General features: G+C 40.3%; 1 protein-coding gene across 1 annotated transcript in view; it reads left to right on the top strand.

Moving 5' to 3' along the window:
• LOC124550937 (centrosomal protein of 164 kDa) overlaps positions 1–24,692 on the top strand; it is a 635,732-nt gene that overhangs the window by 592,292 nt on the left and 18,748 nt on the right. Inside the window, exons 19-21 of the mRNA XM_047125745.1 lie at positions 10,681–11,070; positions 17,778–17,965; positions 20,128–20,374. Coding sequence (XP_046981701.1) covers positions 10,681–11,070; positions 17,778–17,965; positions 20,128–20,374 — 825 coding nt within the window. The remainder of the gene's footprint in view (positions 1–10,680; positions 11,071–17,777; positions 17,966–20,127; positions 20,375–24,692) is intronic.

Genomic DNA, 24,692 nt, shown 5'->3' with positions numbered 1-24,692 from the left:
ATACAGACACAGGCAGACATATGTAAATGCATTTACATATGTCTGCCTGTGTATGTATATGTGTGGATGGATGTGTGTGTGTGTGTGTGTGTGTGTGTGTGTGTGTGTGTGCAAGTGTATACCTGTCCTTTTTTCCCCTTAAGGGAAATCTTTCCACTCCCAGGATTGGAATGACTCCTTACCCTCTCCCTTAAAACCCACATCCTTTTGTCTTTCCGTCTCCTTCCCTCTTTCCTGATGAAGCAACCTTGGGTTGCAAAAGCTTGAAATTAGTGTGCGTGTTTGTGTTATTTATTCTCCATATGTTAGATATGAAATTTGGAAATTGATATAATAGGTGTGTGAGAAAAGTAATGAGACTGATCTTTTTTCCCCCAAACAACAATATTGTCCCCTTCAAAGTAGTTCCCTTTGGCAGCTATGCACCAGCAGAGTTGTTGTTTCCAGTCTTGGTAGCAGTGCTGAAAGTCTTCAACTGGTAGGGTCTTCAACATGCTGATCACATTCTTTAAATGTGCTCCAGAGTCCCAAATTGATGCCTTTTTAACACATTTTCAACCGCAGAAAAAGAAAAATGTCACAAGGATGCAGAGCAGGTGAACAGGGGGGCTGTTGAACAACAGGAATGCTTTTTAAGGTAAAAAATTCCGTGATTGAAGTGGTTGTGTGACATGGGGTGTTGTCCTATTGCAGAATCCCCTTCTGCAATGTCCAGTCTCACCCAATCCTCCCTTTTCCTGAGCCTTTTGAGTACATATTTGTAAAACATTTGGTTGACAGTTTGTCCCCGAGGAACAAATTCTTTACTCACGATACCGCTACTGTTGAAAAAGCAAATCAGAATTGTTTTGATTTTTTATTTGCTCATTGAAGCTTTTTACATTCGAGGAGATATCTCAGTGTGCCTCCATGCTTTCTAGCTTTGCCACAGGATCGTAGTAAAAAATCCACGATTCATCACCTGTAATCACATGACTGAACCATTCGTGGTCATTGTCAGTCCTCTCAAGAAGATCAATGCACACATTCTTTCAATTGTCTTTCTGCTTGTTGTGAGGTTTTTCAGCACCATTTTGGCACAAACCTTTTGCAGGTGCAAGAATACGGCCAAAATTTGATATATGAGGAAAGTATTTAAGTTTAACAGATCACTCATCATCTTATTGTTAAACATCAGTCTGACCTCATAAGAGCATGTGCAAATTTTACATTTTAGTCAGTCTTTGAGGTTGAAGGTTTACCTGAATGAGGTTCATCTTCAATGTATTCTCAGCCTTTCAAAAATGATTTGTGCCAGAGAGAAACTTGCAGTCTTGATAAGTCCCCATAGGCCCATTTCAACTACTGAAAGGTCACACTCACGGATTCTATGAGTTTAACACAAAAATGATTGCATAAAGTTGCTCTAAATTCTGCTGTTCCATTTTTGTAACCCACAACAAAAGTACAACTTCACTGATGATGCTCTCAAAAATCACATCATGACTGTAGGGAACTGAAACTTGAACTGAGCAACTGGAAGGGATGAACACACAGGTCTACACAGATAGAGCAACACAGCATGCCCAGATTGCTCACAGTGTTGTGAGTCCCATTAGTTTTCTCACACACCTCATGTGTAAAAGTGTACATACTTCTACTGCAATGTGTTTTGGGGGGAAGTGGTGACTTGAACCGTGAGCCCCCATGAGAAGTGTCCGCCCCCCCCCCCCCCTCCCCCTCTCCTTCAGATCTGCACCTCGTGGTGATAGTCTGTGTTCAAGACTGCAGCGTTGCCTGGCATAGTCCTATTTGTGTTGATCGCCAAAGTAAATCCTTAAACTTAAAGCACCATTCTGGCAATTGATTTTCCGTTCGAGGCACTGACTTCAGAATCAAATCGGATGTGACCCAACCGATAGCTAGAAATTCAAAAACAAGTCCTGAGGTGATCTGGAGCTTAGGAGAACAAAATACAGTTACAAAAACAATAATAATGGGAAAAGTATAGAGATGTATAAGAAGGAAAAGAGTGCAAGATCTCACCTGAATCTGTTGTCTTCTTGTAGTCTTCATTTCAAAGGCAAGTTTAATGCAACTCTCCACACTATCACTTGTGTGCAAATCTCTTCATCTCTCCACAACCATTGCATCCAACATCCATCTGAATGTGATAATGTGATTACACCATTCAGGCCTTGCTCTCCCTCTGTAATTTTTACTGCCCATACTTTCATCCTTTATAAATTCACTGTTCCTTGTTGCCTCAGGATGTATCCTACCAATCTGCCCTACCTCTTATTCAAGCTGTGCAAAAGCTCTTTCCACCCTGACAAGATACAGTACCTCTTCATCGGTTATCTGGCCTACTCATCTAATCTTCACCTTTCTGCAGCCTAATTTAGGAAGTTTCTGCTCTCTTATTTGCTTGTACTGCTTATCACCCATGATTCATTTCATTATAAGGACAGAGACATTCAGAAAACACTGATATTTGTATTTGATGTGAACAAATTCTTGTTCAGAAAATCTTTTCTTGCTATTGCCAGACTGAATTTTATATCCTCTCTACTTCAGTCATTGTAAGTTGCTTTTTCCCAAATAGCAAAACTCGTATATGAGTTTAGTTCCCTCAGCATTACCTGATTTAACTTGACTGTACTTCATTAACAATATTTTACAACCTCTTTTCAAAATACTGTCCATTCCATTCAGCTGATCTTACAAGCTGTCTTATCAAAAGTTGGCATGTTGAGAACCATGACTGTAATATAATTATAAGGCTATAATGTAACAGCAACCAGATTATTAAACTCAAACCGTTACCAGTTTCACATTTATTTCAGCTCATCTTCAGACGGTTCTCGCATCTTTCCTTGCTTTCCTGCTGGGGGTTCATTTTGTACTCATTACTGATTTGGTGCAGTGCTGTATATTTTCGGTGTGATGAATTCATCCTATATTTGTATTATGATGAGTTAATTTTAATTTTAAAATGTAAAATACAAACATAGAAAAAGTTCATCACATAGAAGTATACAACACTGCACAAATCCAGTACTGAGTACAAAACATGGGCCCAGAAGTATAGCAAGGAAAGATTTAAGAACCATCAGAAGATGGATCTGTAATAAATCCAAACCCCATTATGCTTTGAATTAAATAAACTATGTTAAAGCATATTTTTGGCTTGTTTGTTACTTAAATAATAAACACTGTAACTGATCTTACAAGTCCTTTTCCATTTATGACCGAAATACAATGTTGTTGGCAGACCTTACGGGTTTTGTTTCTGCTGCCTGAACTTTAATTTGTTTTCCCAAATTTCCCCATGGATATAGATATAGATATAAGCTACAGTTACAGAATATTAAAGGAAACAAGGGGAGGAAAAAATACTGATATCATCAACTGTGTGCCAGACAGTGGCTTGAACCCAGAACCTGGACTTTTGGATCAAATGCTCTATCACTGAGCTACCAACTGTGACTCACCACCTAATACCAGTACCTCATCTTGCACCTTCCAATCTTAGCAAGGTGCACAAACTGTCTATCTTGCAGCACTAGCACTTGTGGAAGAAATGATATTGTGGAGACATGGTTTAGTCAGCCTGGGGGATTATTTGCAAAAGAAATTTTGACTCTTCAGCAGAGTGTTCACTGTTTCAAAACTTTATAAATGATTAAAACTGTGTGCCAGACTGGGACTCAAACCTGGTATCTTGCTTTTTGCGGAGAATCCTGTTACCAACTGAGCTATCATTTCATCAGTGCTAGTCCAACATGATAAGCAGAAGAGATTATGCAAAGTTTGGAAAGCAGGACAGATGCAATGGCAGAAGTAAAGCTGTGAATTGTGGCTGCATATCTGAGACAGTTAGAGCATTTGCCCATGAGTAGAAGGTTCCTGATTAAAATTCCAGACCAATACACACTTCTAATCTGCCAGCACACACTCTGCTGCAGCTTGAAACATTTATTCTGGAATCACAGTATGTCTTCCTGTATCTCCGGTATCTTGCCTGTCAGAATGAAAGGCAGGTCACCAACGGAGAAATGGCGATAGGAAAGATGAAGTGAGGGGAGTGTGGTTACACATGATGACAGAGTGGGTGAAGTACCTCCCATTTTGACAAGCTTTACACTGTGTTTCTGAGGATGACAATGAATGAAACAGTGTTTTCAATGAAATGTGGTTCCCCATATTTTGCTGTTCAAAATCCTTTCCATTGGAAATTGTGAAATTCTGGGATACCAGCCAGCCCGACAGCAGTGACCTGGAGCTCTCTGCACAGGTGATTATTATACACACAATCCTGTCTGTCATCAGTGATGAGGTAGGGAAGGGATAGTCTATACTGTTCTGGGCCTAGGAGTGCAATGATGAGAACACAGGAAGAGGACCAATTCTAGTGTCAGAAAAATGCAAATCCTGCATTTGCAAGATGGTTAGTAGTAATGAAATGTATGCTCCAAGAAAACATTAATTAAAATGTAACTCATTATTGATACTTTTCCATTTCGTTGTTGTTGTTGTTGTTCTTGATATGGCCTTAAGTGTGAAGTCTGGATTGATGCAGCTCTCCAAGCTCTCCAAGGTAATCTATTCTGTGCAAGCCTCTTCACCTCTGCATAGCTCTTGTGGCCCACATGTCCTTATTGAGTTCAAGCCTTGGTCTCCCTTTATGATTTTTGCCCCCTACACTTCCCTCCAATATCAAACTGTTGATACTCAATGAGTTTTGATGTGTCCTGTCAACTGATCCCTTCTTTTGTCAAGTTGCATCGTAAATTTCTTTTTCCGTAGTTCGACTCAGTGCCTTTTCATTGCTCATTTGCTCTAATCTTCAGAATTCTTCTCTAGAATCATATTTCAAAAGCTTCTGTTCTCTTCTTCTGTGAACTGCTTATCATCCACATTTCATATCCATACAAGACTACACTCCAGACAAATATATTCAGAAAAGACTTCCCAACACTTAAATTTATATTAGATGTTAACAAATTCCTCCTTTTTCAGAAATGCTTTTGGTGCTATACCTAGTCTGCATTTTATATCCTCTACTTCAGCAACTGTAAATTATTTTGCTGCCCAAAGATCAAATCTCATCTACTATTTTTAGTGTCTCATTTCTTGTGAATAGAGTACCCAGTGTTGTAGGATTTAGAACAAATTATGAGCTCAAATGAAGTGAGGTATCTTAAACAGAATGCCCTCCTCCTATGCCAAGGAGCAAGGATTCCAAAAACATAAGTCATGTGAAACCCGACTTACACTTTTCTCACTTGACATCCTGAAAGTCATGCACTGAGGTAGTCGGTAGATGCAATATTTCTTGACTTTCGGAAAAAAATTGACTCAGTGCCACAGCTATGCTTATTATTGAAAGTACAATTGTATGGGTTACCTAATAAAATTTGTGAGTGGACCGAGGATTTCTTGATAGAAAGCATGCGGCATGTAATCTCAGATGGGAATTCATCGACGATGTAGAATGAATATTTCGTGTGCCCAAGCGAATTGTGTTGGGACCCATTCTGTTCTTGTTGTACATTAATGACCCAAAACTGAACTTTATCCAAATGGTTCTCAAATGTCCACCAGTATTGATTGACTCCTGTGTCATCCTCAGCCAATAGGTGTCACTGGATGCGGATATGGAGGGGGATGTGGGCAGCACACTGCTCTCCCAGCCATTGTCAGTTTTCATGACCAGAGCCACTACTTCGTGACTACTTCTCAGTCAAGTAGCTTCTCAACTAGCCTCATAACGGCTGAATGCACCCCCCCCCCCCCCCCCTGCCAACAGTGCACGGCAAGTGTTAGCCAAGCTCAACAGTGCATAACTTCAGTGATCAGATGGGAACCAATTTTACCAATGTGGCAAGGTCATTGGCATATCGATGACCTGGCAAACAATATTAATGGTAATCTCAGACTTCCCACATGTAATGCATTTATCTATGAAGTACTATCTGAAAAATGCTGTGCAGATATTCAGTCAGATTTTTATATGATTTCAAATTAGTGCAAAGATTGGCAACTTCCTTGAAATGTTTGGAAAACTGTGCTCTTCACAAAATGAAGAAAAATTTTGTGTCTTATGGTTACAATATCACCAAGTAACTGTTGGAAATGCTCAACTCATACAAATACCTGAGTGTAACAATTTGTAGGGATATGCAGTGGAATGATCACATAAGCTCAGTCATAGATAAGGTAGATAACATACTTCAGTTCACTGGTGGGAAACTAGAAAAATGCAGTCTGTCTACAAAGGACATTACTTACAAAACACTTGCGTGACCCATCCCACAGTATTTCTCAGTTATGTCAGACCCGTACCAAATAGTATAAACATCAGACATTCAGTGTATGCAGAAAAGGGCAGCATAAATGGTCACAGGTTTGTTTGATCCATAGGAGTGTGTTTCTGAGATGATGAAGAAACTGAACTGGCAGATACTCAAAACTTACATACAAAAATTCAAAAACGAGGTTTAAGTGAGGAATTTAGGAATGTACGAGGGCCATTCAGAAAGTAACCTCCGGTTGATTTAAAAAAATACACCAAGTTAAATAAAAATATTTTAATATATACATCTTACAACTACATCTTTGCACTATTTTTCTACATAGTCTCCATAGCGATTGAGGCACTTATCGTATCTCTTCACAAGCTTTGAAATTCCTTCTGCATAAAAATCACCCGCTTGTGCCTGGAGCCAGCCTGTGACCGCATCTTTGAGCTCTTCGTCGTCATCAAACCGCTGTGACCCGAGCCATTTCTTCAAATGCATGAAGAGGTGATAATCACTTGGCGCCAGGTCTGGGCTGTAAGGTGGATGGTTGATAACGTCCCACTTGAAGGACTCAAGAAGGGCCGTTGTTCTGCGAGCAGAGTGAGGACGGGCGTTATCGTGCAAAAAAACGATACCGGAAGTCAGCATACCACGGCGTTTGTTCTGTATAGCCCGTCGTAACTTTTTTATTGTTTCACAGTACACGTCTTGATTAATGGTCGTACCACGTTCCATGAATTCAACCAACAACACCCCTTTGGCATCCCAAAACACCGTTGCCATCAGTTTTCTGGCAGAAAAATCTTGCGAGGCTTTTCTTGGTTTGGTAGGCGAATTTGAATGTGCTCACATCTTTGATTGTTCTTTTGTCTCAGGGTTCACGTACTTAATCCAGGTTTTGTCACCGATCACGATTCTGTTTAACAATGGTTCTCCTTCGTCCTCATAACGTGACAGAAAGTCTAATGCAGAGGCCATTCTTTGAGTTTTGTGGTGGTCGGTAAGAATTTTGGGCACCCATCGTGCACAGAACTTACGGTAACCCAATCTTGCTGTCACTATCTCGTACAAGAGAGTCTTAGAAATCTGTGGAAAACCAGTAGACAACTCCGACATTGAGAAACGTCGATTTTCACGAACTTTTGCATCAACTGTCTGAACGAGTTCGTCAGTCACCAATGATGGTCTACCACTCCTCTCTTCGTCATGAACGTTTTCTCGTCCACTTTTAAATAAACATACCCATTCACGGACAACTCCTTCACTCATAACTCTTGGTCCGTACACGGCACAAAGCTCACGATGAGTAGCTGCTGCAGAATATCCTTTGGCTGTAAAAAACCTTATGACAGCACGCACTTCACATTTGGCGGGGTTTTCTATTGCAGCACACATTTCAAACTGCCACAAAAACTAAACTAGCGCAGGTACGACGTTCACTCGACCACGGCTTGATGCCAACTGACCTGTTGAGTGCGTGAACGCACAGATGGCGTCGCTACTCCCCCCACAACCCGCACTGTGACCAATCGGAGGTTACTTTTTGAACCGCCCTCGTACTACAGCCCCCTACATTTCCCATGACGACAAAATTAGAGTAATTGCAACACCCACAGAGCCATTTAAACAGTCAATTTTCCTGTGCTCCAAATTTGAGTGGAACGAGATAAAACCTTAATGACTGGTTAAATGGGAAGTATCTCTGTCACACACTTCATGGTGGTTTGCAGAGTATTGGTGTACATGTAGATGTAGACTGCTGTAAGGTAAGAATGCTGTTCATTCACCACTTTGCTCTCAGAAAGTGGGCCATACCACATACTCAGGAATGTAATTTCAATCATGAGTTCTGGACTGGGGTTTTCTATGCCATTGAGGATCCACCAGTTTCAAAGACATGAGCAAAAAGAAGCTTTTACTCCATTGTAATGTGAAATATCCATGAGAGTGTGATACTTCCACAAAATAATTTCCTTAAGCAATGCAAAAAAAAAAAAATCATTATTCTGAAATGCATACAGAAATGTGTAGCATGTAGTGATATGAATGACAAATAATGACATAATTATTGAAAGACGGAAAATCGAGTTTTAGCATCCCACTGATAGAAAGTCATTAGAGATTGAGCACAAGATCAGATTGCACAAGGAAACTGGCTATGTTTCTTTCAAGAAAATTACTGTGATGTCTGCCTTAGGCAGATAAGGGAGACCATGGAAAACATAATTATGGATGGCTAAACAGTGCTTTGAATGCCCATGCTTCCAATTGCAGTTTTGTTCAAAAGTAGTCCCTGCACAATATTTCCACTTAAACAAATTCCACAACTGTATGAACCACTATTTCCTTCATTTGAATAAAATTAATTTTTTAAGTACATCATTACAGTTCTCTCTTTATGTTTTTATTTTTTTTATTTATGCACATATTCCATCAGTCCTTTTATATTGTTTTAGACATTAAGATCTATGACTCAAAAAGAAATATATAAAAACAAATGATATAGGAAATGTAACAAGGGCTGTCAGGGAAAGTACAGCCAATTTTTAAAAAACACACAGTTCATGGACCTGTGGAGGCATTGAGTTGTCAACAGGCACATAAACAAAACTGAAAGCTTGCTAGCTTTTGGACAAATCCTTTTTCAAACTAGAGCAATGGAGCATTGTGTATCAGCTGACACAATTTAGCTGTAGAAATATATATATGTGTGTGTGTGTGTGTGTGTGTGTGTGTGTGTGTGTGTGTGTGTGTGTAGGTGTAGGTAAAAAAAAAGGGGGGGGGGGGTCTACACATCTCTGTTACAAAATCATAAAAATCAAGTATATACATTTTTTTATTTTATTTTTAAATAATGCACTGTTATTGCATAGACCTTTGGTGTTATTTGTCGATGAATTTAAGATTTTAATACTATAATAATGTACACCTTTTTGTAGTGAAGTCAGTCGGTTAAGAAATTACAGCAGCAGGAAGTAATTGCAAAGTAGTGAATGATTTAAATAAGAGTTATTTTCTTTAGCATACATACATTGCGTCAAAGAGGGAAGTTCAAGTTTTCGCGCCATCCTCAAAGCCATTCTCTGCTGTCATATGGTGGATATCCACAAAGTAGATTCTTCCTCTGACAACTGCAGTAGGTAGGTCTGGTGAGGTATTTTGGATGACTGTGGAATTCTGTTCCCCAATTCTGATGAGACTGGTGGAAATTGGAAGTTGTAACCTTTGCCCTTGAAAAACTCACACCTCAAGAATGTGCACACTAAGGGAGACAGCAATCTGGATGGTTGTGTACAGAAAGTGTCATCTGAGGCTGATACACTATCAATCAATCAACTTGGTGGGTCTTTCTGAAGGAAGCATTCACTTGAAGTACTTTAGGGAAATGGTAAAAAAACATGAAACCTGATAGCTGTAGTTTGATTTGAATCTCTCTTCCTCAAAATTTTGGTCCAGCGTGCCAATCCCTTTTTGGTCCAGTGTGCCAATCCCTGCTTCACTTCACTTGGCCCTTCATTTAATAAAAACCTTTCTTTCCCTACTCTAGAAACTTTTGGAGCTCATATGCTACCAATATAATATGTAGCATATTCATACGGTCATTCTCAGTTTCTGGAGAATAAGTGTTGAATATGAAAGCTATGAATACTGTTTGTACAGTTTGATGCAAAACAGTATCCATATAGTTTCACAAGTATAAATGTAGCAATCACTCCTCAGATGGAGATGAAATTCTTAAAGTTACACAGTCATAACAATAACAGAAAATGACTACTCCAAACAATAATGTTTTATTTGAAAGGCTCAGACATCTACGATTTTGCTTGCTGCATATGATAACCATATTTACACAAAAGTAAATTTTCATTTGTCACAACTACATATTCTTGTACAACTAATATTAAGCAGATAGTACATACATCAAAGGACAGTCTCTGAATTTTGTTGTAGAGTGACTGAAGTATATGAAGGAGACCTTTGTTAGCCTGCATTGCCAATTCCTGCTCACAACAGTGACATTGCTACATATTAATGGCATTATTATGTTGATAATAAACATACTTATACACAAAAGAGCTTTGTTAAGATATTGGTTAAAGTTTGGCTGTTTTGTCACATTATTACTACAGTTTTATGCCTTTTTATACAGGCTGAAGCAAATTACAAATGATATGTGGATGAGATACATGCTTGCTTTGCTTTGTTACATTACCTTGTCATACTTTATGCTTTCAAGCTTCTATAAACCATTGTTTCCCAGTGTAATGTAAGGGCTATTTTATAATACTGATACAAAAACAAATAGCATGACTTGTTTCACTTTGCAGAGTGACTGATAGAGCTTAAATATATTATAAAATTGTTTAATCTCTCCATACTGCTTCTATGTTTGCAGGTGAGGCGAGAGATGCACACAACATAAATGACATCAATAAAGGAGGCACCAATGGGAGCAGCAACAACAACAACATCAACAACACAGCTGGCAACAACACCAACTCCAACACCAACAATAACAGCACTCGGCGGCGGCGACAGCTGTTCAGTCGACACCACAGCACCCCGACAGCGCGAACAACTAACAATAATGCTGCCAACAACAACAACAATATAGCACACTCTATTGACGTCGACATTGATGGTGAGATCAATGGTGATGGTGGCAGAAGCTGTTCGCCTGTTGAAAACTTGCGCCGCCAGCTGCGGACCCTTGAAGACCTCGAAGACCAGTTCCCAGCTGCTAGCCACACAGACACATATCTGCGTTACCCTTTCTCTGACACAGGTATGATATTTGATTCCATGTTACATACTTCCCCCTCTGTATCCCCCTCCTTCCCCCCCCCCCCTCCTTGACACACACACACACACACACACACACACACACACACACACACACAATACCCTGCGAGTGAGCGGTCAACTGAATAATGGTCATCATTTAATGGTAGTCATTAGTCCAGGTGAATGACAAATAGGTGGTCATTTCCAAATAAAATCTGCTCAGACATTACAATGGAGTTGGTATGTGACACAACTGCATCCCCTCTGATACCACAGACAGGGCTGGAAAGTATGTTCTTGGCAGATGCACAACAAAGCTGATGCACCTGGATATTTCTCATGTCACCAAAGTGTAAAGGAGGTGGAAGCTGGAGCAGCACACAAATCAGGCTTTTTTTATATATTGGGTGAGCTGCAAGTATCTCTTTGGGAGAAGCAGGAAGGATTACAAGGGGGTAGTCTCCTTTCCAGCACATGATGGAAGGTAACTGATGCCGATGTAGAAGAAATGGTACAGCTTTTGCAGTCTGAGGTCTGAGGTGATACTGGGAAATAATTGGAGGGGGTTAAGGGTTTCTTAGAAAGAGTGGTTGGAGTGTTGGCAATATATGAGGATATGGCCTGGGCAATTCATCTATTTACCTTGCAAAATCTCACACGCATAATTCAGGATGGGACAGGGGACTCTTTTTGAGGTATGGCAGCTATCAAAGTAGATACATCATCAGCAGTTGGTGGTTTTGGTGTGGATGGAGTTTTGTCGGGATCTGTTGAGAGGTGAAGATAGATGTCCGAGAAAATGGCATATTAAGCTAAAGATGATAAGATAAGACAGGTAGCACAAAAGATGTCCCGGCTGTGAAGAAACGACAACATTGTCAGGCTTTGAGGTCCAAATTGTATTGGTGTCAACGATCAGCCTGAACCAGATGAGGGTTTTTAGGATCTTTGATGACTAAGAAGGCTTCTTCTATGGGGAGGGGGGCATAAACAAGATGGCCTGTGAGTGTGGCACACTATTACCTCTGACCATTACATCTTTTTCTGTGTATCTTCCTCTCAGTCGAGAGATAATTGTGAGTGAGGATGTAGTTTGTCATCAGTTTAAGGAATGGAGCGGTAAGTCTGGAGTTGCCAGAACATGAATTAAATTTATATTTAAAAAATAAGTGCATCCACTGATATGTTACTATTATTTTGCTGGTGTGTTTTTCATCTCTGCCCCAATGCAAAACTTCAGATGTTTTACCAGCTTCATGAATGTGTGATGAGTCATCTCCAACCCAATGCAAAACTTCAATTGTTTTATCAGCTTTGTAAGTACACAACCTTTTAAGAACTCAGAAGTATGACATCCATCATGTTGCAGCAGTGAACCTTGTCAATGCTGGAATGGCTTCTCCTTAAGTAAAACGTACTGTATTACAGCACAAATTACTGTCCAGTATAGTGGGCTAAAAGTAGGCAACATTTAAACAATGGAAAGTTCAGCATGTAATAACAATAATATTACCTTACCAAATATACGAGACATTCAGTCGCAGACAGGCACAACAAAGACTGCTATGCAGCTTAGCTTTTGGCCAAAAGACCTTCTTCTGAAGTAGAAAACACACGCACATTCACACAAGCACAACTCACAAATGCAGAATGTATGGCCTTTAGACTGAAAGTTAAAAGGTATAGCAGTCTTTTTGCTGTGCCTGTCTGTGACTTAAAGTCTACCCCTGCAAGCTAAAACACAAGAGAAGCAAGCAAAAATCTGCACTGCATTATACTCGTTGCCAGTTTTTGTGTCATCTCATTGTCACTGTAGGCTTGTACCACGGGAAACAAGGAGAAGATGTGGGTTCGGTGGCCTTGTATTTTTCAAATGATCTATTTGGGAAGACGCCTCATCTTATAGTTGGGCATATATGGTATTAGAGTTTCTGTCAGTTCCACTGACATATGGGGTGCAGGAAGAATGACTGCTTGAATATCTGTGTGCGCCTCTAATTAGTCTAATCTCATCTTCTCGGTCCCTACTAGAGTGATATGTAGAGGGCTCTAGATTCCCCACTTAATTCCAATTCTCAGAACTTCTTTGCAGGGTTTCACTCAATACTCAGTGTCTGTCTTCAAGCATTTTGCAGCTATGATGAGCCACAATGACAGAAAAAAATCACAACACCAAGGAGGAATTCTGCAACATAAACAAAAGTTGGTAGGCTTGTTCCTATATACGAAAGATGATGTTTATTCAAATTATGCATTGTCGCATAAGAGTGGTGGTAGGAGCACCACTATGAGGATGCAAATCAGGTTTGCTTTAAATGCACGCTGTAATGGTCGTGAACATGTGAGATTTGTCATGGCAAGTTGATATTAGTTAAGACTGTCTTTAAGGTGGCAAAGACACCAGTGTCAACACCTCATTGATTTTGAAAGGGGTCATGTAATAGGACCACAAGAAGCTGGATGTTCCTTCTGCAATATTGCAGAAAGACTTGGCAGGAATGTAGCCACCGTACATGATAGCTGGCAGTGACGGACACGAGAATTTACAATCACAAAAAGATTGGACTCTGGATGACCACGAGGCACTGCCGAGAGGGCAAACCATAGTGCTCAATATATGGCTCTCGTGTATTGCACTGTATTTGCTGCAGCAGTCTGAGCAGCAGAGGGCACCACAGTGACACAATGAACTGTTGCAAATTGGTAGCCCCAAGGGCAGCTCTGAGCCAGATGCCTCGTAGTGTGCATTCCACTGACCCCAAACCACCACAGTTTGCAACTTCAGTGGTGTCAAGTGAGAGCTCGTTGGAGGGCAGGGTGGAGGTCTGTTATGTTTTCTGATGAAAGATGGTTCTGCCTCGAAACCAGTGAAGACCAAGAGTTGGTTAGAAGGAGGCCAGTGGAGGACCTGCAACAAAATTGTCTGCATGCTAGACACACTGAACCTACACTGGGGGGTCATTATCTGTGGTATGATCTTACATGACAGCAGGAGCACTCTCATTGCTATCCCACCTACCCAGACTGCAAAACTCTATGTCAGGGTGGTGATTCAATCTGTTGTGCTGCCATTCATGAACAACATTACAAGGGGCATTTTCCAACTGGATAATGTTTTCCCACATAATGCTAATATAACCCAACATGCTCTACAGAATGTTGATATGCTGCCTAGGCCTGATTAACCATCAGATCTGTCTCCAATTGAGCACAGACGGGGCATCATTGGACGACAACTCCAGCATCATCCACTAACAGCATTAACTGCCCCTATACTGACCGACCACGTGCAACAGGTATGGAACTCCATCCCACAAACTGACATCCACCACTTGTACAACGACAATGGATGCATGTCTGAATGCTCATATTCAACATTCTGGCTGTTACACCAGTTATTAATGTAGTACCATTTCACATTTTCAATTGCTTATCTTGCGCTTACATTAACCTGTGATCTTGCAGTGTTAATCACTTAAATAGGTTACCTACACAAATGTATCCTGGAAATTTCATTACCCTGCATTAATTATTTTTTGGTGTTGTGACTTTTTTCCATCAATGAATATTTTGCATTTTATGGAGTATGTAATTCTACATTTCTGAATATTTACAGTATCACTTTAAAGTTTTGTCAAGATCTAATTGGATAATTCCGTGTTTCTTTTTTTTTCAAATAGAGAAACAGATATGTTACAGAATCCTTAAACCTTACTTCTGCCTAAGTACGCACAGAAAACTGACTGATATAGATCTTGAGAATCACATAATAACCAGAAATTGGTGACAGAAGAATCAACTTCCATGGATGTGCTACTGCCCAGAAGCTACTGATTACGAGAATATATGCTCGGCATAGCTCACAGTGGTGCATAGAGCCCAATCATTTTATAAATAATGCTATTTTCTCCTTCACTGATCAAATTCTGCAATCTCTTAACAAGAAACTGCCACCAGTCGGAGTTCTGTGTGATGTGTCAAAGCCCTTCAACTGTGTCAACCAATAAATTCAGCTAAATAGAACAAAATTCATTTGCTGAAGTAGAATTGAGAGAGTATGGATTAAATGCTATCTAACAGATTGGAAGCAATTGATACCAATTACGAACAGTAATGGAATTCCAGTTTCATCCAGAGGGGGCACAGTCATCACAATTAGCGAATAGGTTAACACAGGAAACAGAAGATTTACTTAATTTGTATTTCTCCAAACATATAAAGACTGATTACAAATGATGCAATAAGAAATGGAGTCCAGCAATCACAACAGCAATAGCGATGGAGTCGGAGCAGCAAGTAGGCAGCTTCTGCATAATGTTCTGAAATGAAATGGCTCCAAATGCCAGTGGACTGAGCAGCTGTCTGTGGTGATCCTATATTGCAGTGGTAGAGGGCTTCCAAAGTACACAGCTGCCGAAGGTGTGCTCAGCAGGAATGCTCTATTAGGTCTGCCGGACCCTGCACAACTGCTATCAGCAATGGATGGTAACTTGCCATTTTGTTACCAACATTGTTACATCATGGGGTTCTACTGATATGTGATACGGCAAAATGTAGTGAACAACAAATACAGAAAATGGACTGTTGATAAATTCTTGAGTGTACAGACTGATGGCAAATTAAATTGGTCCTACAATAGCCTAGGTCTATCAAAAAGGCTTCATTTCGCAACTAAGCATAATTGCATCATCGACGCCTTAGGATGGCACCAGAGCTACTTAGTTTTGATATTTCCATGCATTGTTGTCTTACACCAACATCTTTTAGAATAATCAGCCCAAGGAAAAGAAGTTTCCATTGTTCAGAAGAGAATGATATAGATTGTGGGTGGTACTCATCAGAGGCACTCTAGTGGGTCATCTGTTCAGAAAACTACAGGTTTTCACAACGACATCTCAATATATCTTCTTCCTTGTATGTTTCATTAATAAAAACCACTCTCTTTTCAAAACTGATAGTACATACCATGATGACAATATGGGGTCAAAATAGGAATTACATAGTAACCAGATTGTCTTTGTGCTTGTACAGAAAGGAGTAAATTACTCAGGAATTAAAGTTTTCAAAGCTCTGCTAGCAGACACCAAAAGTCTTGCTCTTGAACGCCATAATTTGAGAGCAAATTGAAAGAATACCTGTTGCAAAATAAATTCAACTCAGTTAGTGTAACTTTAGCATAAATGAGTGTGTATGTGTGTATTTTTATTGTATAATTGACATTTTCAACTAGTGCGACTATAAATACATATTATTTTTTTGTCATAAAACATATCATATTGACTCCCAAGTATTGAGATATTATGAGGGACTTTAAGAAGTTGCACATCATTATGGCATGCCAAGTAACTTTTATTGTATGTTGCACTACCTTCAGAGTCACACAGATACATGACACTATTTTTTGACATAGTCACCAACTCTTGGCAAACAATGGTCAGACTGTTCTACCAATTGTTCAGTTCCTCAACTACAGAAATCCACTCCTTGCTCCTAAAGTCATTTGAGAACTGCTTTTTGAACATCCTCATCATTGGAAAATCTCTCTGTCTCCCCCCCCCCCCCCCCCCCCCCCCTATTGTTCCTTCAGCTTTCCGAAAAAATGTTGACACAGCATTGCATTTGGTCCATACATTATCAGAATTTCATGGTTAATCTTTGTACAATTTAGCTGTTTTACCCGCAAAAGTCACATTGGTCCACATATTTCAGCTCTTGTTGTGCAATAGTCTCAGTAAGAACAACAAGGGTAACTTAACTTTCTGAAGTCCCTGCATACTATTACAAACATCTCATAATGCATGTGTAAAGTTTAATTTCAAAAATTGTTGTATTATGTATCTTGTTTGTTTTCCTCTATTATAATGTAAAATTAATTGATATAGTACTATCATGAATATCATTGAAAAACAATGACTTACCCTATATCCTGGCATCTCTAATGCTGTTGGGATCAGTGGTATTCATAATAAATAAATAAAACAAAACAGATGTATAAATCTGTGAAGCTGTGCATACTGCACTGACACAAGCACATGTGGTCCTGGTGAACTACCTGTGAACAGTAATTACCTCAGTGTGTTGTGGTATCAGAGAAATCTGACCATTTGTGATTATTGGGACTGTTTTCCAGGTTTTGTCTTGAAAAATTAATTTTGGTAAGACACAAAATAAATTCAGATATCTATTTTTAGGCACTAGAACATTTCCCACACTGTAGCAACCATTCTGAATCATACCCTTTTCTTTATTAATGTAATCACAATTCTACCACAAACCAAGAACTACTGCATTGCTTTTGGAACAACTAAAGTCCTGCAGAGTTACTGTACTGACTTTTCCACAGTTTGAATTTACAAAGAGAAAAGTTGGAGATGAGTAGACAAAATAACAACTACTTCTATGTCCCTACCTTCCAAAACAATTTGTTTTTCTAATTTGTATGTCCATGGGCCCTATAGTCATCGGTGCTGTCGGCGGCTGTGTCTCACTCCTCCTCAGTTTACATATTTAAATTACATATGTTGAGTAAGAATTCTATATTTTTACTGTAATTTATTGCAGCAATCCTGTAATGAAATGAAATATAGCATTTCTACTAATCTAAACTTACATATTATTATTTTCAGTGAAACAGATACTTACCTTTGTGTTCTCAAAGAACCTGATTTCAGGGTTACCAATATGTTACTCCTGTTTGCAAATTTATAGGGAAGTTTGGCAGCTCAGAGCTTGAGTTCTTCCGACACCGCATTCACCTAGAACGGGACTCGGTTCGTCGAGCTAAAGATTTTTTGCGGATGCAGCGAGATAGTTTCCAGGCTCGACAGAATGAGCTGAGGCAGAGGCAAGAAGGGAGAGGACCATCTGCGAGGTCTATGCTTGATCAGTTATATAAGGTACTGTTTATATTACAATATATATAAAATACCCAACTTTTACAAACATGCATTATTTATCATATCCAATTGCACATATACATGCATATTTAAACAATACCATTAATTTTAGCTTTTAAATTAAAGAAGATATTTATTGAAATTTTTCTTGTGGTCTTCAGTCCAAAGGCTGGTGTGATGCAGCTCTCCATGCTAGTCTATCCTGTGCAAGTCTTTTCATCTTTTCGGAGGTACCGCAGCCTACATCCAATTGAACCTGCATACCGCCGCTTCCTTCTACAACAAATCCCCCGTCCAACTTCCCTCCATTACCAAATTAACTATCCCTTGATGCATCAGGATCTGTCATATAAACTGATCTTTTAGTCAAGTTGTGCGACAAATTTATTTTCTTCCTGATTTAATTTCACACTTCTTCATTAGTTATCCAATGTACCCAGCTAATCTTCAGCATTCATCAGTACCACAACATTCAAAAGCATCTATTCTTTTTTGGCTGAACCATTTATTGTACATGTTTCACTTTCATACCAGTCTACACTCCAGACAAATATGAGGAAGGAGGTGGGGGGTTAGGGGGGGGGGGAGGTGGGAGGAGAGAGGTCCAATGAAAATTATGATTGAAAACTGGGACAAAAATCCTGAAAGGTAGAGAAACACTGTCCTAGATAAGTCATAGGGTTTGTAGTTAGTTAGTTAGTTACAAGTTCAATAGATCATTTGAACAATTCTTTTATCGAAATGATATGAAGAGAGTCAGTTTATATGTATAAATTATTAGCAACATCAATGAACACATTATCATTTTATTCCTACTTGTGCAATGGCACTTAAAGACAAGCCCCCTTTTTTTAATTGGCTACCAGTTTTCAAATAGAAATTTGCCAGTGGAATAGAAGGAGTTGTCCAGGAGCAGCGGCTTTAAATTAGATTTAAAACTTGTTCACAACTTGTCATACATTTTATGCTATTGGGCAAATGATCAAAAAATTTTATTGCTGCATGTTATCTCCTCTCTGAGCCACTGACAGCTTTAACAATAGTTAATAAAGGTCATTTTTTCCTCTACAGTTGTAGGCATGTACATCACTGATCTTTTCAAATTGTGGTCGAAATTACGATGAAATTTCATTAACAAAAATATTTATTGTGACGGTGCAGTTAAAATGCATAGCTCCTAAAAGAGATACTTACATGATGCCCGTGGGTGAACACCACATACTATTCTTGCTGCCTGCTTTTGTGCAATCAGTACGTCTTTTCTAAATGATGACTTACCCCAGAAAATTATTCTGTATGACATTATTGAGTGGAAAACTGCAAAATATGTCAGTAGGTTGATACATTTGTTTCTGAGATTAGCAGTTATGCAAAGAGGAAAAGTAGTTGACTTAATTGTTTGAGAAGCTCAGTAATGAGCTTCTTCCAGTTCCAATTTTACATCAATACATACATCCAGAAATTTGGAGCATTCTATCCTACTTACTGACTCCTGCTCATGTGCTACATCAATTGTTAGTATGACTCTGTTTGCTGTACAGAACTGAATGTAGTGCATTTTTTCAAAATTTTGGGAGAGTCAGTTTTCAGAGGGCCACTTAATAATTCTTTGAAAACTCTCCTGTTGTTTTCTCTCTAATGGGATTTATTATAACGCCAGTGTCGCCTATCAAAACTAGCAATTTTGGTTGTTGAATTTTAAGTGGAAGGTCATTCACATATACAAGGAATAGGGTTGGTCCAAAAATTGAACACTGTGGGACCCCCTTCATGGTTTTTCTTTTCTTTTTTCTCCCATCCAGTCTCCAAAATTTATTACCTTTCCAAACCTTTCTTAATTATTCAGGGCAACCTTTTTCATTCGCATTCTGTTTGTCAAGTATGATTCAAACCAGTCATGTAAATGCATGAGTTCCATAAAATTTGAGTTTTTCTAAGAGAGTGTCATGATCTACACAATCAACAGCCTTGGAGAGATCACAAAAAATACCAACTTGAGATATATTATTATTTAAGGCTTGTACAATTTGATGAGAGAATGTATAAATAGCATTCTCAGCGGAGCAACCTTTGCGGAATCCGAACCGTGATATGCTAAGTAAATTGTTTCCACTTAAGTGTGCGACTACTCTTGAGGTAATGAGAGGGAATTGTACCGGCAGGAGGAGCGGGAGCTGACGGACATGGAGGTGAGCCTGCACCGCACCAAGAGCCTGCTGGGGGAGAAGATCATCCGGCTGCGCCACCTCGAGCAGTCCTTGCAGCGGGCCGGTGAGATTGCACCCGACGGCCAGGTGGACAACGCACATCCTATCTCCGGTGGGCCAGGAGGGACGACACTCAGTGACCTCTCATCTCACAGTGGAAGCTCTGGGTTCAGTAGCACAGAGCTTGCAACAGACACACAAGGTAATATAGAACAAGTAGCTTAGCCCCCCCCCCCACTCTCTCTCTCTGTCTCTCTCTCTCTCTCTCTCTCTCTCTCTCTCTCTCTCTCTCTCTCTCTCTCTCTATCACCCTAATTGTCATATCCTCATTGTCACAATTAATTCTTATATCTCTGATTAAATGATCTTCATGCCAATGATAATCTCTCTTGTCCTTCATTTTTTCCACATTTTTATAACACACTGCAGCAACACTCCCTGGACATAAACAATGATGATGTAATACTTATTCCAATGTGTAAAACTTTTACTGGTTAACCATTACAACAAAGCACAAGGGGCATACCTTGACTGTTAACCTTGAGTATTTCAAGCACTATTGAATTTAGCAAAACAATGTTTTCAGTGAATGCTTGCACAATGCTTTTCACAATTCTTAATTACAGGCTTCTAGGGGTTGTAGAGAGAAATAGTAGATAAAGTTCTGATAAAGAACCCATGTCCATAAATGTACAATTTAGATATAAAATATGTGTGAAGATCAAACCACTTTCAAAGGTTCGGCTTCACAGTAGGGTACATCACAGTAGGGATGCACAATGCAAGTATCGGATTGTCGTTGTTCTTCACATACTATTTTCATCTGACTACAACAATGTCTGTGAGAAACTGGTACATTTGCAACAAGGACGATTGTCTGCAATGCTCCATGGACACACTGCATGCTCAACTTTGAAAGGGAAGTCCTTTGTCAGAGAGAAGAGAAACCAATGACGAACATTTGAAACATTTCCTGTGCCATGGGCTCCTGTGGTACAAACAGGCACAACAGAAAGACTGCTAAGCAAGTAAGCTTTCAGCCAAAAGGCCTTCTTCTGAATTAGACAAAACACACACACATGACAACTGTCTCTAGCTGCTGAATCCAGACTGTGAGCAGCAGCACATGATGGGAGAGGCAGTCTGGGTGGTGGGGGTAAGGAGGAGGCTGGGGCAGGGTGTGGGAGGGATAGCAGCATAGGGGTGGTGGACAGTAAAGGGCTGCTTGTGGGATGGGGTGGAGCTAGGCAGCTAAGTTCAGTTGGGGTGTTAGACTGAGGGTGGGAGTGGGGATTGGTGGGGAGAGGGGGGAGGGGAGCAGAAAAGGAGAGAAGTAAAAAAAAAGATTGGGGGCACGTTGCTGGAATAGCAGTTTGTGTAATGCTGGAATGGGAACAGGGAAGCACTCCCACCTTCACAATTCAGAAAAACTGGTGTTGGTAGGAAAGATCCAGATGGCACAGGCTATAAAACACTCATTGAAATAAAGAATGTCGTGTTGGACAGCATGCCCAGCAACTGGGTGGTCCAGCTGTTTCTTGGCCACAGTTCGTCAGTGGCCATTCATGTGGATAGACAGCTTGTTGGTTGTCACGCCCACATAGTTGTTGCACCTTAGCTTGCAGATCGCATAACTGGTTTCACAGGCAGCCCTGCCTTGTGATTGGACTGGAGGGGAAGGATGTATGAGACAGGCCTTGCATCTAGATCTATTATGGGGATATGAGCCATGAGACAAGGGGTTGAGAGCAGGGGTTGTGTAGGGATGGGTGAGGATATTGTGTAGATTCAATGGTTGGTGCAGAATACCATTGTGGGACGGGTGGGAAGGGCAGTGGGTAGGACATTCCTCATTTCAGGGCACACTGAGAGGTAATCAAAACCCTGGCACAGAAACTAATTCGGTTGCTCCAGTCCTGAATAGTACTGGGTCATGAGGAAAATGCTCCTCTGTGGCTGGATGATAGAATGTTAGGTGGTGGTGGTGGTGGGGAAGGGGGGAGGGAGTGACTAGAGACTGAACATCTCCACTATATGGTGTGTAGCAATCTATTAAGCAAAACGACCACCAGGATTGCTGGCACAGCACAGTTTCAGCTGCAGAGCAGCCTACCATAGATTCCTACTCATTGGAAAAACATTTAAATCATTTCCATTTTCAAGAATGGTTGTCAAACAGATGCATGAAACTGTAGAAATATTTCACTGATATTAGTGTGTTGTAGAATTTTGTAACACATGCTTGCATATTATGATCTTTCTGGAGACCAAAATCTTCTCTGTATGAATCAACACAAATTTCTGAAAACAACAGTTGTATGAAACACAGCTTCCTCTGTTTGTCCACAAGACACAGAAAGCAGTACACACTGGTCACCAGGTCGATTCCACATTTCTTGACTACTGGAGAGCATTTGATTCAGTACCATGCTGTCACTTATTGAATGAAATATGAGCATTCAGAATATGAGGTGCTATCCAAAATTTTTGGGACTGGTGCTCCCATCTGTTGAAAACCTTACCTTTGGACTAATGGTCACCATCACCCTCGAAGTAGTTCCCATCTGCACATACACACCAGTCCCAGCACTTCTGCCACTGGTCAAACGTTTTCTGGAAGTCCTTTTCTTTGAGGTTGTTTGTCACTGCCAGCAATGCTATTTGAATCCTCTCTAGAGTGTTGAACCAATGGCCTTTCAACTTGAGTTACAGTTTTGGGAATAGTGCGAAGTTGCAAGGTGCCAAATCTGATGAGTACGGTGGGTGCGGTACAACCGCCAAGTAGTTTTTTGCCAAAAAGGTCCTGGTGAGCAAGGATGCAGCAGCCACTTCCTGTGACGCCAAAGTTCAGGCAGTCGTCGCTGCACATTTTAATGGAGCTGTCGCAAAACGTCACAGTAGTACGCGGAATTCACTGTATGGTTGGGTCGGACGAATTCTTTGTGCACAATTCCCTTGGTATCAAAGGAAACGATGGTCATGCTCTTCACCTGTCTTGCTTTTTTGGGTCTTGGAGAGCCCAGGCACCTCCACTGGGATGATTAATGCTTTGTCTCTGGGTCATAACCACAAATCCAGCTCTCATGGCCAGTGATAACCCATGACAAGAAGGTTGGATCATCAGATGCAGTCTGACGAAGGTCCGTGCACACTTCAACACGCTGTGCCTTCTGATTGGCAGTCAAGATCCTTGGCACAAATTTTGCAGCAACACATGCCAAATTCATCAGTCAACATTCATTGACATGTCTCATAACTAATACCCACTTCATCCGCAAGGTCTCGAATGGTCCGACGTCGATCCACATGAACCAATTGTTGAAGTTTGGCAACAATGTCTGGAGTTGTGCAGCTAATGGGCCTTCCAGTTTGAGCATCATCTTCGATGTCTGTATGGCAGGCCCTGAACTGAGCATGCCACTCAAACACACGCGTACGGCTTATGCTCTGTCCCCCATACACTTGTTGAATCATTGCATGGGTCTCTGTAGCACCTTTCCCGAGATTTGCACAGAATTTGATACACACGTGCTGTTCTGTTCGCGAATCCATCCTAAAATCACCACACACCAAAAAGTTCCCTCTGTAATAGACATAGATGCAAGACCTGTCCCACACATCCTCCCACCACCACCTACTCCAATCCTGTCACTAACATCACCTATTCTATCAAAGGCAGGGCTACCTGTGAAACCAGTCATGTGAACTACAAGCTAAGTATTATGGAAATCACTGTGGACATGCAACATGTCCTCCCAGCTGAATGCCACTCCGCACACTGACTCATCAGATATGCAGCTCTCTCCACCTAGTGGTGCAAAGATCTACTTTCCAGATGGCAGCACCAGTCCCAAAAATTTTGGATTCCACCTCATATGAGACAAACTTTGTGATTTGACTGAAGAGTTGCTGACAAATAGAGTGCAGCATAGCATTCTGAACAGAGAGAAGTCTTCATATGTGACCGTAACTTTGAGTGTATATCAAGGGACAGGTGTAGTGAAATGCAAGAAGATCTATGGAGATTTCTTAGTACGGAGACTGGCAGTTGACCAGAATTAGAGATCAATGGGCATACACTGGATGAGACTCCATTTGTGAAGTTCCTGGGTTCCAGATGGATAATGAAGTGAGGTGGCACAAGCATAGTGGTAAATTAGTTATAAAGATCAGTTCTGTTTGCATTGAGAGCTATGACTCTCTGTATTGAACTGCAGACTAAATTGTTAGCATACTTTACATACTTCCTCTCAGTTCTGTGCTACAGCATAATCTTCTGGGGCATTGCAGCCAAGATGGAAAAAGTGTTTATTCTGCACACATGTGTGATAAGAATATTGTGTAAAGTTGATAACCCAACATCTTGCAGAAGTCTCTTCAGGGGCATGGGGTTCTTAGAGGGAGTAAGAACTCCATGACAGTATTTGTGATTAATAATACAAATGTACTTAGGATGAACTCAGCAAGTCACAACCTTAATACTAGAAATAGAAATAATTTGCATATGGACTGTGTACCTC

This window comes from Schistocerca americana, chromosome 9, assembly GCF_021461395.2.
Source record: "Schistocerca americana isolate TAMUIC-IGC-003095 chromosome 9, iqSchAmer2.1, whole genome shotgun sequence".
NCBI classification, from domain to species: Eukaryota; Metazoa; Arthropoda; class Insecta; order Orthoptera; family Acrididae; genus Schistocerca; species Schistocerca americana.
Note: the sequence above shows the minus strand (reverse complement) of the source record. Positions and strands in the feature narration are given on the sequence as shown.